This window comes from Anopheles ziemanni, chromosome 3, assembly GCF_943734765.1.
Source record: "Anopheles ziemanni chromosome 3, idAnoZiCoDA_A2_x.2, whole genome shotgun sequence".
Lineage (NCBI taxonomy): Eukaryota > Metazoa > Arthropoda > Insecta > Diptera > Culicidae > Anopheles > Anopheles ziemanni.
Window position 1 is genome coordinate 86522262 of NC_080706.1, and position 15904 is coordinate 86538165.

Consider the following 15904-nt stretch of genomic DNA (forward strand, 5'->3'; position numbering starts at 1 on the left):
GAGCTTCTACGTTAAGGGGGCCTGAATTGCTACGACCTTGAAGCAAGCATTTGTTTGTTTTTATGGAAGCAATAAACAGAAGAATTGGAGTTGCATAAAACCATTTTCACAAGGAAGATTATTTATCGCTTATATAGCAATGAAATTATAGAACTATCGTTAGAGTGTGAACAAAGCAAATTTGGAATCTTGAACAATTCTTATATGTCCGACAACATATTAAAACCAAATCAAGTGTCAAGTGTCACACAACAGCAGACACAAGTAGAAATTCCTCAAGCTTTAAGGTATAAATTAAATTTGTCGTCAAGTCCAAAACTCAGAAATACTTTGAAACGATTGGTGCGGCAATGAAGCAAGGGGCCATCATAAAAGTGACTGGTAATTAAAATTACTTTTTCAATATAGTTGAACAACTAATTAAGTTAGTAAGTAAGTAAATTGCTTTGTGTTTTCCTTGCAGTATGAAACAATTTGGAATTAGTTTTTCATATAAAGTCTGTAGAATTTATCCGATCGATTCTACTGGTAAAATACGCTTCAATTCATCCCCTTAAGTGTATGCCAATTGAACGCCGAAGTAAAAATGCCTTATGTCCCAATGTTTCCAATATCAAGAATCCTTATACTTCCAATAGTTTGTTTAACACTAGCATAAGTCTAACCCTGGGAGTCGTTTGAATTGAGTGCAACATGCAGAAGCTGTTCGGTTGGTACGTGCTGTGAAGAGAAGAAAGAGAACAGAAGTGCCAGAGCGCCAACGCGGACGATGATAGTTGAGTATAAAGGAAACCGTAACCAGAAAAGAGAACAGTTAAATAAAGTTAACTCGATCGAAAAATCAATTCCAAAGCAACAGATTAGTAATCATTTACTGCAAAGGAGAATAAAGTCTAATAATAAGGTGTTCATGAAGTAGAAGACATAAGGAAAGGGTTATGCTCACACAACACAACGAGCCATGAAATGATGTTAATCGTTCTGTTAAATTTAATTCAAAAAATAAGCAAATAGAGGAGCAACTTCTTCGTAATTAGTTACTTCTCCACGTCAATTGCATTCGACTAAATTTAAGCGTTTAAAGAACGTATTAGTTTACAGAAAACGACCATTATTCTAGAAAATCAGTTCCCGTGGCCTTTTACTACACGCGAATAAGTCTATTGTGTTTCATTTAAATGATTATTTTCTAACCCTAGGCCAAGCAAATAACATGTGACTGAAATGGTTTCAATGAGTCTTTCAATTTAAAACTAAGCCCTGCTGGAGAGTTTCCTGACTAAGAGTAAATCCCTGCCGCCATGTGTCTATTTGGGATGAAAGAAAATAGGCAAGCGTGCGAACTATACGCTCGCTTACTCCACGTCCATGTCGATGCTGTCTGATTCCTTGCGAACCTTCTTGCGACCCCGAGCTGCCCCCGTCGTAGAGGAAGCCGTAGTGGCTCCCTTGGTACTAACACTTCGAGAAGTTTTCTTCACTAGTTCCGTGTCCTGTTGGAGTGTCGAGCTAGGTTTCCGTTTGGCAACCTTGCCGGTGACCACCGAACGACCTTGCCCTTTTGAGCTGATGCTTTCTGTCCCATCGGATTCTTCACCACTTGGACTGGTGAGCGTTGTGGCACGGCTGCGACCTCGTCCCGGGAGGGTGGCGTACTTGTGGCCCGTTATTTCACCGAGTGCAATGTCCGTTTCCGTCTCCAGGAAGTGCTGCTCCTCTTCCTCACTGTCCATCTCGTAAATGACACCGTGGGAGTACTGGGTAGCGGCGGCAGCAGCAGCCCGAGTCACACTCCGACCAGCGGACGCTCGGGTTGATGCTGGGTTACGTTGGGCGGGTTTGTTGAGAGCAGAATCCACCGACTGGGAACGACGAACTCGACCACTAGCGATTGATGACGATGCAGCGGGTTGGTACGACGTATCGCGCTCATCTTCCCCGGAGGTTGCAGAATCATGCACGTTGTTGGTGGCTCGTGTACCACCGGTGTTGATAGCACCTCCACCGTAACCACTGGTGGCCACGGCCGCGGCCGCTGCAGCTGTCAGTAGCAGCGAATTGTCGGATTGGCTCACGCGCATCATGCTTCCCAGTGGGGTGTCAGATTTAGTGCCGAAAGCCTTTACATTTTGCGTCGGGATGGAGAGGGCAAGGTTTGGTACATTTCGATGTTTGGTGGTCAAATTGTTCATGTGTTCCGACATGTCGAACGCAAGGTTTGGTACATTTCGATGTTTGGTGGTCAAATTGTTCATGTGTTCCGACATGGCAAAATAAAACCAAAGCGATTTGACCGGATGGGTGTCGGAAGAAAGAAAAGAAAACAACAAAAAACGAATTTTGGATATTTGTTAATTGGTTTAGCGGGTGCTTTTTAAGAGCTAGTAACGTAAAGCTTGTTCATTGAATGTGAGTTGTGACGATTTGAATACGGTGTGTGAGCAATGTGGCCAGGTCAAGCGAAACCAAAACGAAAAAAAATGCTTCGTCAGCGTTATACCAGTATTTGATGCATTGCGTTGCATTTTTAAGTTGTCGTATGCTAATAAAATTAATTAAACCAGCAAATTTTTTACACCAAAGACTAGCTCAAGAACAAACATTTAGCCACTTGAGAAACGCATTCATTCGCATAGAAGTACAAATGGTTTAGTCATATTTATTTAAAACAAAGGTAAGTAGTAAACAATTAACGTGAAGTTGGAATGATACATGAATGATGTTAGCAATTTATGTTGTAATCAGAAAATTTACGATTCATTTGGTCCATTTATCACTATATCAATTTACGAAGAAAGTGTTCTTCGTTGATATAAAACTGCTGAAATTTGAATTTGAACTTACCTTGATGGCCGTTTGCATGATGACATTCGTCGCATAGTTGACACCCTTCGAACCCAGCTGCAGTACAGCAGTGTAACCCTTCTCTTTGGCCTGATTGATGTAATCGTCGATTTCCTAAAACACACACGCAGAATAGTGGAAAGATTAATTCCCATATAGCAAATTAATTAAAACAGCTAGTAAATGGATAAAATATGAGGATGAATAGGAATGAAAATATGTTGCAAGCAAACCTAACTGTGTCATGTTTAGCATTATTAGTCTTAGAAATTTGCTCCTTGGTCAGTAAATTCTACGTAAATTCAACGACTATTAGCCACACGAGGTGGTTCTCTTTTACATCTGTATTTTAGAACATCCTTCAAACACATTTAGTTAATAAATATATAACAACATAAAAAGCACAATCTAAAAGACTTCGAAAATTAACCATTTGTTCTTTTCCAGCAACTAACGATCATTTTCTAAATTTTTTTACTTCTGCCGTTTTGTAAAGATTTTTTAAATGTCTAAACCGGATGCAATCCGGACCCTCTCCTGTGCGAGAGGTACAGTCAGTCCTCTGACTGTAGATAGATATATCCACGCGCACAAAGGAAATAAATCTAGTAACCACATCAGGTGTAAATATGGCCGGAGACGGTCGTTGCGCCAGAAAATTGAACGAGTTTGCAGATTTTGAAGATAGATTCGGAAAACACGATTTGAAAACCAAATCGAACGTTAGATCCTTAAGCCTTTCGTAAATTAATTTGTATATAACAAATATGCTAAACATGCCACAAAAACAGTCACACATATAATTTCCAACATCGATCTTATATGAAGATTGATGATCTTGATGTGTGTGCTTAGTATTGATATATAATTCGTGTTATCGTTTAATTTTCTTTAGCTAATTGGAATGTAGCACCAATCTCATTGATGTTGCATCGGGAATCGGGTTATCGAACACTCACCTGTTCACGACGGGTCAACATCGGGTGAACGAACTTGCGATAGAGCGTCGAACTGCCGCGGGTCGCCGGAGAGAGCAGCCACAGTACGATGATCACCTTGATTTCATAGTAGAACGGAAACCAAGACAGCAGGATGTCGGTGAACGTCTCGATGCAGGTGAAGAACGCAAACACGATCCAGTACATCATCCATTTTACCTGTGGCAAAAAGAAAAGGTACGGTCGTAAGGAAGCGCGCCTTCTTCTGACCGACATACTTTCCATCGATCGATATACTTACATACTCCTTGACGTTCTTGGTACGCACCGCCTTGTAGGAGGCGTACGCCGGATAGAGCGTCCCAAAGAGCAGTCTGAAACCGGGAAACAGTATATTCGAACCGATTGCCCTCGGGCAGAAGAAGATGGCGACGAGCGAGCAAAGCCCCATGCCGGTGACGGACATCCGCGGGAAGGGAATGCGGGACAGCATCTGCAGTATGGCACCGAACCGTGACAGCGAGCCGGCCACTTCCGCCTTGTTCAGCACTACGTCCTCTTCAACGTCCTCGAAGACCATCCCGGACCGGCCGGAGGCCACGTCCGGGCGAGGGAAGTAGCGACCCTGCGGAGCACGCAACCCTTCGTACGGCGATTCGTCGTAATAATCCGACTCGTTTAGCGAGGACAGCGATCCGTTGTGGTAATAATACTGCCCAGTCTGTCGAGGCTGCCGGATTCGTGGTCCTCCTGTATCCATCCTGAATTCACGGGGACGAATACTATCCGCGGCAGCTAATGACGAGTAGTACTGACGACTTTTGCGAGCTCGACTACGCAGGTCTTCCCCGGCCGGAGCTACGTTTGTTGCCGTATAATAGGGCGTCTCCCCGTCCTTGCAGAATCCAAAGCGTCGAAGGTACGTTCCTGCTTCGTCACTCGGAGGATCGACTACCGGCGACAACTGGTCAACCGGTAGTCCTCTATTTATAGGATAGCTGCGTACCTCGAACTTGCTTATTAGATCGCTGACATTGTTTGCGCTACCGCTGGCCTGCTGATGGCTGTCGGGCGACGATGGACGATACCGAGGCTGCATTTCGTTGGGGTACAACATTTGCGGGCCAAGCCCGATGTGCGAGTCGTCGGGCCAAGGGAGAGAACGCGAGGGATCACATTTACTTGGCTGTCTGCGGTTTTCCACTCGATTGCAAAGGAAAAAAAACTAAGCGACCTCAAGCGATCGAGAAGCTGCGAAGGAATACTACTGATTTTCGCTTGTGTTCAGAGAGTAAAAATCGGAAGAAACCCCTCAGAGTGTTCAGCTGTACGTGTTAGGAGTTCAGTTTGCTTGAGGCGTTCAAAATAAATCGAACAAAAACAAAACACGACGAGTTCACCATCTGATGCGATCCAACCCGGCACGAATCAAGCGAATTGCAACACCACAGAGCACACCACCCCAGAACGCACGTTAAGCTCGAGCAGTAAAACTAGGCCACAAATCGCTCGCTAGACGCCAAAGCCAACCCGAGCGACGCTGACGATGCTGGCCGCCGCCAAATTAGAATGAGAATTTTGTGCAGTCGCCGGTAGGATGTGGCGGCCGTCGAGGCGGAGATGTGCATGCAATTCGAGGAATGATGATGATCTCCCAAAAAAAAACACTCTAAACGGAGACACGCTGTCGATGCGATTGATCGTGAAAGTAAGAGTGAACCGTTCGGAAATGTCGAGCATCGATCGAGATTGCTTCACTTACATACCAAAAATAGGTCTCATGTAAAATAAAATGAAATGAAGTGACTGATGAATGTGTATGATCGTTTTAGCAAAATAACAAACAAACTGATAATGAAAAATAAAACGATCAACACACACACTACACTTATTCAACAATGAAAAGAAATAGTGATTTGAGTGATTAAACCGTATCGATAGTTTTGCGAAGTAAAACAAAATTATAAAAATTGAACAAATGTTTTCTTGTTTTTCTGATAAGCGACTATCAATATAAATTCGTTCGTGTGCGTAACATTCGCGTACACAAACCTCGTAGATGTTTTACAGTATTTTCATGTTTTTTTGTTCGACAAGAAATTTCATTCGACTTCAACTAGAATTTTAATTTTTCTGCAATGCGAAAGATAGAATAATTACCAGGCTATCTTTTGTAGCCGCCAATTAATAAAGGGACCATGAAAAGGGAAGAATTTGAAAATCGTAAACTATATTTAAATGTTGCTGCACCAATTAACATATGGCATTTTCACATATTGCAAAAACGATGGCAGTGGTCACGGTCTGTACTTGTTAAGTCCAGTAGAACAAATCCCTGACAAATTTTGAGCATCCCATGGATCTTTTTATGAAACGTGGCATCAACATTCAATATCAAAACTGCATAACAATTGCAGTTTCTAAGTGAGAATATTCACCATAGTGGAATTGTTTTAAATGAAATATGTTACGAAATTTCGAGATGATTTTTCTTATGACAACTTATTTATGTATAAAATTAATTCTACTTTTTTGTGTTATTTTTAAACAAATTTTACCAGATTCTTAAATGAAAAGTCAAAGCTATACAATAAATAGAAAAACCATGATATCAGATACCTAAACCACTTTCATGTTATTTTTAGACTGAAACATAAATATTTACTAACAATATTAAAGCCGACAATTCATTCGAAAACTCGAAAATCAAAGTGAAGGAAAGTGCGTTGATGTTTTCGACATCCCGTGGCCCAAAGTCCATTGCATGTGAACAAATCCAACCTGCACAATTCGTTCGGGGTCCATTATGCAGCTAACCGTCCGATGATTTTGTGCGTGCAGAAGAAATGCAAGTGCACACTTGCAGAGGCACAAACAAATGCGAAAAGCATGCAATCAATGGGTACGTTGTTACCCTGATTCTCCCCTGGTCTGACACGCACACTCTTCCCGAGAGGATAAGTACGGGTTTGCCCTGTGGCGTGGTACTCTTTTTACCCCATTCCGGAACTAATTTTAGAATCCAAACAAAAGATACATCACTCCGGCGTCAACTAACGCATAGGGAAAACCGACTGTATATTCTCTGTCTCTTTCGCCCACTCCGGAATGTTTAGTTGGTTTTTCCATTTTCCCTGACTGTATACACACATCCACGATCGACCGTTTGAACCCGGGCTTTACGACCCATTGGTACCGACTAGGTTGTTCCGGTTTTTTTTAAATGACACCAGCATGAGGGCCTCCATGATGAGGAGGAAAATGTGGCACAAAGATTTCCTTCACAGTAAACCATCAAGAAACGAGCTGTTGTCGTAGTCTTCAACGAGCGATTCATCCTACTGATCGGTCTCCATGTGATCGTATAACTGGAAAATATCTTCCGCTTGATTGTTAGTAATAAGTTGATGGGTTTTCCCGAATTTCATAATTTATGCTGTCGACAATAATTGTCATACATACGATTTTTCTATTATTGTGCATATGATTTATAAAATCCCAAGATTAGCATTTTTTCTAAAATAATATTAGACAGACAGTTATGCAAGGAACCTCCTAACGTACTGCCCACGAGACGATTGGCAAACAGGGGTTAAAATTCGCACATATCATCACAACCCGCCCCATCGAACCCGACCACCCAACCCCAAAATTGTCACGAAGATGGTGCCGTGACGTGTCGTCTCGACCCGGTGCTGATCTTTAAAAAAAATGCTATGTCTTCTTTACCCTGTGCAGCCGCCGGCACAATTGTTGATGGCTCATGTCGTGTGCAACTAAACTATCCAACACAATATGCTCTAGACGTGTTTCTCAATCCGATAGAATTGTTCCTCGTCTCTCTTTCCCTTTTGCGTGCCGAACGGTACGGTATAACAAAGCCGACGGACATAATAATTCACAGGATAACACACTTATTTTTAAACTCGCACAAACTTGCTTACTTCGATAGCCGGGCCACCCGAAGGAAAAATCGCTGACCAGTGCGAGGAAATAAGGAATGAAACAGTTTTTTTTTTTCAATTAATTTTGTGTAGGTTTGGCCCAAAGATTGTTATTCGCAATTAGATCGTCACTGAGCACATGTGGTTTTATTCCTTCACATTCAAAATTGTAACAAAAATTATTCAAAAAATATTTTTTTCGCGTACCAATAACTAAATTACGTCATTAGAATTCAGACTTGCGATAATTTGCACTTAAAAAGCACTAGGATTTATTCAAATTTGTCAAAAAATCCATACGAAAAAGGAAAAAAGCAAACTGAACTAAAAGCACCAACCAAAAGAAACGCACATACACACACATTCCAAACAGAAAAAAACGAAAATAACGTCTAAACGAACCGCGATCACCGCGAGTGTTGTGTTCTACGCCGGATCCGTAGCACAGCATCGGAAACACTAGACTGGGAATACAAGGAAAACACTCTAGGGTGGCCACCACCCGTTGTGAGTGAAAATGGATGCCGGAAGAGAGTGGGAAAAATGAGAATAAGAGAGAAGCAGAGAAAACTGCAGCCGATAGAAACAAGAAAAATTTGAGATGATCTGAGAGAAAAGGACCTCTGCGCATGATCGGTCGGTTACGAGCAACAATCAGCAGTCAACGGCGATCCGATACGATCGTTTGGAAGTTTGTAGATCATTTTCCACAACAATTAACCCTCTGAAGGTTGTAAATTGTGTAATGATTGATGAATGATTTCATACTAAATTTTAACCTGACGGGTCCGCTTGGAAAAGTAGATAATTCTACGATAAAATGTGTCTTGGGTGAGCAACCATTACAAAAAAAAATGGCCAGCTATGTAATTCATATTCCAGTATCACATTTTCAGTATCGACATAAAGAAAATTCTACACGCATTTTGAAGGAATGACATTATCGAAAAATGAGATCATCAAGTCAACGTGAAGGAGTTTTCAAAGGGTTTGCGTGTGCCGAACAAACACACAAACTGATATCGTATCTTCGGTTGTTCCAATTGGTGGTGCACAAATAAAAGTACAACATGTTTAAACACGTTTTCTTGCAAAAAAAAAATGAGCGCCAGTGAGGTCAAACAAATTATTTAGGATCAAATAAATTAATGATCTTAAGATGCTTCAGCAAATGAGCAAATGCTTCTTTTGGTATCCAACAGAGATCCAACAAATCATATGTTAATTAATCTACTTGTGTCCGAGTTTTAGTTAGATTTTTGGAATACTGTGAGTCTACTTTGTCATTATTACTTTTCACATGTAAAGCTTATACATACATGTATATTTGATGAATATATTTCAGTCTGATCTTTTCGTATGACTAAAACTGCCTATATTTCAGATGCCATCTGTAAAAGTAGGTTTTGTCACCTATTCAAACTATAATGAGGCCATTGCAATCGATATTGATCGAAGGGTTTAATAATTAGAAAGCGATTTCAAACATATTATGCAACCATGAAAACATTAAATTAATTGAAGAAAAGTTATTAAAAGAGTAGTTTCCAATATACCATTAAAAGACCGACCGAAAATTAAGTTGATCACTTTCTCTCTTGCCAACATAATAAACTGCCGACAAATGCTATCCGGCTTAACTTTAAACAGTTGATCTAGCATTTTTTGTCTATCGTAAAAGAGGCTCAACAACGACGTCTGAATTTTTAGAATGTCACAAGTCGTCAGTAGTAAGCCGGTGTAAAATGAAAAAATAAATAGGTCAAACACCTGATGTACGTGGGTGTAAGGTAGAAAATCAATCTCCCACACGCATACGTTTGACAAACTACCAGCTGTAGTAAGCACCGGTCAACGGGAACTACGAATTTGGTATCCATTCCTTCAAAGTAAAACGGACAAACGAACGAACGAAGATCGGCGGACTTTGGCGGACGCTGTTAAAAGTGACACACGTGCCCCTTCGCGCATAATCTAACGTCGCGGATACTCAGGCAGTTCATAACTCCAGTTGGCTACGGAAAACCGGCCGGTGGAAGTGTTGCTTTGTTTACACTGACGACGTCAACCGCGACCGGTGAGCAAAACGGGCCAATAAACCCGTGCCGACAACACCGGATGGATGGGTGGCCCGTTGTTGGCAGTAAATTAATAATTCGGTCGCGTTTCCATGTTTTCCATAGCTTCCAGGAGGTTTGGATTGAGGAGAGAGGTGGAAGCTCTTTGCGTGTTTTGTGGGTGTGTGTTCGGTTTACGAACTGCACACAGGGCCATCCGGCGGAAAATCTCTAGCATATGAACCAACCGAACGAAAAGGGCGTCGTTCTGGCAACATTCAAACATTCTCGAAATTAAACAAACAGTAGTCGGTTCCTCCATTATAAGCAAATATTTTTCCAACATAATGTATATAAAGCTATTTATATCTATATAATAAAGTGGCCTTTTCAGTTTTTGATACTTATCTCCTTCAAACTTCTAAGACAAACTTTGTTTAAATCACAAAACACTAGAGTTACAAGAGCCAAAAACTAAAATTTCAAACATTGATACACATTCAAACACCGGCCTTTCGCATGTGCTTCTGTTGATATTTTCTGCGAAACAATCTGCTATGATTGTCATTTTTTATTAAATTATCCATATTCAAACAAAACTCATAAACTTGCTACCTCTAAGCAACACCCCATCATCATCCTCTCTGTTTCGATAGTTAGACAAAATAAATGGTCTCCCCGATCGACTAGAACCGGTTATGCCATTCAATCGAAGTGAAGGAGCGGCCAAACTACGATTCCACGGCGGCGGGTCAACAACTGTCTGATTGAAGAGCGATCGTGAACTTGAACTGCGGTAAATCGGATCGCCGACACAAGGGAACCCCACCGAAGCTTAGGTACGTGCATGTCACGCACGACTAGGGCAGGAAATGGCATTCGTGAGACGATGCGGAACAGCACCGGTTTACGGATCAAAGGGTCCGAAAAGCAAGTGACGCTTATAAGGTGCGTTCAAAAACGAGACACTACTATCGGTAATAAATTCGTGTCGTGGGAAAAAGCATCGAACCAAACAAGCCATCGAAATGACAAATTTACAGATTATTAAAAAAACGTTGAAAAGGAATTTATGCTAAACTACCGGGTAGTTTTCAGTTTATTTCTTTTTAAAAGCTAATCTTAACCAGTTTGGTTGGCGACAAGGACAAAGCAAGGAAGCTTCAATGACATCATTTCTCCATATTTGGTAACGGTGAAACCATAAATAATAGTCATCATTTGTTACCGTTGGGATCCAAATTCCAATTTGGGAACGTAGGTAGGTAGCCCTGACCGCCAAGTAGAAGGACAAAATGCTTGAATGTTAAGTCAGTGTCGAACATTGTTTTACCATTAACTATAGGGGAACCCTTAAACATGCAGAAAGCCTTTCATTACTCTTAAAGTAATCAAATATGTTCAAGCTCAACATTAAATTGGTTCTTTTACAAAACGGAAGCAACTGAACTAAAACGATAAAAATAAGGTATAGTTTAATGCATAATTATCTATTTGAATACAGTCAATATTTTTTAAGTAAAATATGCGACCTTTAAACACTATTCCCCAAGATTTTAATTCCAAAATTTCTTCTTTCCATCTTCAGAGATGCATAATCCATGGGCAGAACTGAACAACCTCCGAGGCGGACCATTCGTTTTCATTTAACCCACAACGTGGGCAACGATCATGAATGAAATCATCGTCCCCGTCCAACCCGGTTTTCTTCCCAGTATGCGGACGATGCAACTTTCAGCAAATCGCCGTTACCATTGCCGTCGTCGTTTCAATTAGGAACAAATTGGAGTGTGCGACAGTCACTTGGACGTGGCATACCTTCACTTGCTTGCAAAACTAAAATAGTTGGTAGAACTGTAGGTACGTGGAAAGACTTTGAACAATTTCTCAGATCCCGGTGCCTATCTTAAGATTCTTCTGAGGGCAAACTATTCATACCGTTCCAGTCTGTTGCTGTTTATCTTCCTTTTCTTCTTTCTCAGGGTTTCCCACGCAAATTTTGCGCTTCCTTTCAACCTCTACCAATGCCGAGTGTTTATAACGAGAACTGCTGAAGGTTACGATTCCGGTTGGTTTTAGCAACAGGAGAAGAGCTGGGCCTAACGAAACGAACTTGATTTCGTGACGGCAAGCTGTTGGCACTGTCTTAATGGACGACTAACTCCGTGGTGGTTTCCTACCACCTTGTATGGAGCCAAGCATAACCTACATGGTTCATAAATGCGTAACTCTTATAGAACAGCTGATCACATGCTTGATATGCTTCAAGGCGTATGGTAGCATGGTTCTAGGGCAAGTTGTATTTTTCTCAGTTTAGGACCAACCTCTCTGTAAAAACAACTGCTAGGAAAAAGAGAGAAAGAACATTGAAGGTGATCCGGTAGCCAATCATGTGCCTCAGACGTCGGTCAACAGCTTCCCATAAACAACAAACAAAGGATGAACTCCCGCAGTGTTCGTGGAGGAAAGCAAAAATCAATATCGAACTGGTTTTTGCCTTAACCGGCGGAAAACCATGTGGCGTTGTGCTTTTGGTTGAATGTTTGGAATCTGGTCAACATTTTTCCTTACTTCTCTTAATCCGAGTGATTTCGTTACATGGTGTAACTATCAAATCAGCTAGTTCACTTTAATATGGTCCAAATTGTGGAATGATGTTGTTTGCTTGTACAAGGAAACGAATCAGAAGATTGTTTACATACAAATGAAGAATGTCTAGGAAACGTAGGGATAAAATTAAACAAAAAAAGTAGCGAACCATCATGGTTGAATTCTTGAATGTTTAAAATATTATTTAGAATTCTTACGATATCATGTTTTACATTCAATACCTCGAATAGGATAGCCAACACAATTTTTCAAAATCGTTGCAACAACGGCTACCAACATATATAGCTTATATTCATATTCACGAAACAGTGCAATCGAAAAGTCAAAAACTCAATAAACATCATTGCAACCATAAGCCATAAGTAGAAATACACCTTTTCACACTGTAAAAGGCAAAAAAACATCTGGTGACAGTCAGTCTGGCCTCGATTATCACCTCGATTAAGAAACCGACTGCTGTGCCTCGGCCATGGATACAACATTCCTAATTGAAAGTGCAACTTTTGGCAGTTGCCAATGTTGTACGTCGTCGACCATGTGTGCAAAACAGTATTGAGCATCTGAAAATGCTGAATTCATTATCAAAGGATCTACTTTACGAATGAAACAATTACGTTCTGAGATCTACGATATGGAATACGTGGTGCACGTGCTCGAGAATATAGCATATACAAAACAGGAAAAATTTAAGCAGGTGCAGAGTGTGACATTTTGGCTTTGTCATCGCATTGTGAGGAAAATTAACTCCCAGCGCACCCTTCTGCAAGATGTGACGAAACAGAGAAAGCTCGTCACGGGCAGCAGGCAAATATCAAAACAAAGCCAGTTTAGAACGTGGTGTACCGTTTGTTGTTGTTATTGTTGTTACAGCGTATGACGTAAAATAACATTAAAAGCCACATGAATACATTTTTCATCGTTCCAGTCCGTCGACCACAAATGTAATGAGAAATTACATCACATTGTGCACACGCATGAACATTGAGAAGTAGCAAGTGCCCTTTTCGACAACTTAAAGTTTTCATTTTTGCCACGACCTAACGGCGGGCCATGAGGTAAACAAATGTGCTTTTAACAACGAGATCCATGGATCCTTCTTTCTGATTACCCTAGTAACCATTATTCTTAAACTTTTTCCGAAGAGACAGTAGAATCGACTGCAAAAGGACTGTTTTTACCAATTTAAATTGACTGCCAAGAAGGGAAACACCAGATGATTGCACAGGAACAAGGTTCGTCTTCAAGCTAGTGTCTCCTGGTACCGAGATATCTCTTTCTAGCACTCGTACTCTCTTTCGCTAGATCTTCTCTCTCGACCATCCTCCGGCGAAGGCTGCATAGGATCGATATTTCAGCTGTCGTCAGCTCGCAGTGCTTTGCAGTTTCTGTTCAGCATCCAACTTTTCCCTGGCCTTTTGCAGCGATACGATGACTAATACAATCCGGCGAATGCTCGGTATACTGCCACGGAGCCATACTGCATCCATTCTGCCCCGCTATGTCCTCGGCCATGTTCCATAAAAGGAGTTTTGCGATTTTGTTCAGGAATATTGTAGTCAAGTGTTGCTTTGCTCGCTCGCTCGCCCGCCGTAAAACCTTGATGACGGGCTGATTGAAAGAAATACACGCAATGCATACTCCAGCAGACTTTGCCGAAAATATGCCGCATTTCGATTACGATGATTTTTGACACTCACATCACCAAACGGGAAACTATTGCGCTTATCATGTTTGCGCGTTCAGCTATTCTGCCTCATGCATCTATCTTGCACTGTGAAAACTGCAAACCTTGAGCCAAGCGATCGATACCGAAACCAAATCAAAACAACACTCAACTTTTTCAACCGATTTTGGTACTACTTTGTGAGGCAATAACAGCACTTTTACACACACGCGCTTCGACCCGGTGAACTACACAGAATATTGAGCATTGGTAAAAAACACCATACACTACCGGACGCGAATCGCGACGTTCCGTAACCACGACTGGAAACGGCAACGGACAAAACTTGTTTGAGCGCGCATGGACGTACAATCAAAGGAACCATAGCAGAGGCGCGAGAGCAAGTCATATGGGAAACAAAACAACGCGACCAGGATGGTTTATAATACCGAGGCGAAGTGTATGTGGTTAGTCAGGCTATCGTTTCACAAATAATTCAAAATGCATGTTGGAAAACCGATATTTTCCAAAAAATAATGTACATTCCCATCAAACGAGAACATAATTTTAGTTATTGTTTGTGTACGAAGATATGGAAATGATTATTATTACGATTTTCATTATTCAATGTTTTTTGAAAGGACATACGTATGTCCTGCGACATTCAACGCAAACGTCAATCGATGTTTCGGAATCCAACAACATCCAGTTAACCCTTGAGGTAGGGGTGGCTGGGGTAATACGCACCCCTGAGGCAATACGCACCCTTTCCCATTTCCATTGAAAAACGAGTTTTCAACGCGTAAAAAGTAGTCACTCTGCAAGATCAACTTGAAATATGGTCACCCTGTGAGTTTGATAGCTCTACATCAACAGAAACGAGAAATAAACGCAAAACAAAATGATTCTCAGCTCAGACAGTTTTTGTTATAATGTGACTTACCCTTCCGCTAAGGAATATTAAGTGCAAAAACCGATATTTACCCACGAGGAATACGAAATTTAGTGAATTGATGATCAGTGCTTGAGACTATTCATGAAAATTTCGGAAAGTATGCAAATTTACTCATATTTTAGTTGAAAATGTGGGGAACTATGAATGGGGGCAATATGCACCCAGTATGTCGGGGTAAAATGCACCAGTTTGACACTTTATTTGACAGTGGATGTGGCCTCTTTGTTGTGGTGCGTATTGCCTCTTTGTTGTGGAGCGTATTGCCTCTTTGTTGTGGTGCGTATTGCCCCTTTGTTGTGGTGCGTATTACCCCTAGCAAAGGTGCGTTTTTCCTCAACCAGATACAGATCGATCAAAAATTGAACTTTTTCAAAACTGAAAAAATACGTTTTTATTAGCAAAAAAACATTCCTGAATTGGTAACTAGTTTGAACCTTTATGAATCCTATCCAGTGATAAAATCAACAATCAAGAGCTAAGTTGTTAGAAAATTTTATAGTTTTCCTTAAGGGGTGCGTATTACCCCATCCACCCCTACTAGTCTACTCTTGGGGCCAATAATCGTGTTCGTTAAAAAATACTTTAATACTTTAACAATTAATTATTTGTTTATGCTTCCAACTTATCCAGATGTTTGCGAAGCAAATCGGCATTTAAACGGTGCATGCATAGGAAGTGTCCGTTTAGAAACAGCACCGGGATATCGTACCGGTACAATCGCAAGAATCGAACATTTTTCTTTTCTGTGATATCTATCTTTTCCAGTCGGTATCGTCCAGAAAACTCGGCTTCTAGCTGCTCAACTAATTCATCGCACAACGAACAGTGATCGTGGGTATACAGCGTCAACAGTGGCTTTTCCGTCCTATCCTCCGTTGTATCGATGCTGACGG

At 41.2% G+C, this 15904-nt stretch overlaps 1 protein-coding gene across 1 annotated transcript; it reads right to left on the reverse strand.

The window, feature by feature from the left end:
* Nucleotides 1-973: 973 nt before the first annotated feature.
* Nucleotides 974-14262, reverse strand: LOC131286024 (receptor expression-enhancing protein 4-like). The gene is made up of 5 exons (XM_058314881.1): nt 14091-14262; nt 4084-4156; nt 3804-4001; nt 2845-2958; nt 974-2120 (listed from the first exon to the last, which is right to left on the reverse strand). Exons 1-5 carry the CDS (start codon nt 14120-14122, stop codon nt 1356-1358), a joined length of 1182 nt encoding a protein of 393 aa, XP_058170864.1. The 5' UTR covers nt 14123-14262; the 3' UTR covers nt 974-1355.
* Between the last annotated feature and the right edge of the window lie 1642 nt (nt 14263-15904).

What these genes read in the sequence shown, in the direction of transcription:
- LOC131286024 (XM_058314881.1), bottom strand. Translation starts at nt 14,122, where the DNA reads ATGATAAGCGCAATAGTTTCCCGTTTGGTGAT. An exon ending in TGTTGACCCGTCGTGAACAG is followed by an intron (nt 2,959 to 3,803) that starts GTGAGTGTTCGA and finishes TGTGTGTTTTAG; the next exon opens with GAAATCGACGATTACATCAA. An exon ending in TCATGCAAACGGCCATCAAG is followed by an intron (nt 2,121 to 2,844) that starts GTAAGTTCAAAT and finishes CAAAATGTAAAG; the next exon opens with GCTTTCGGCACTAAATCTGA.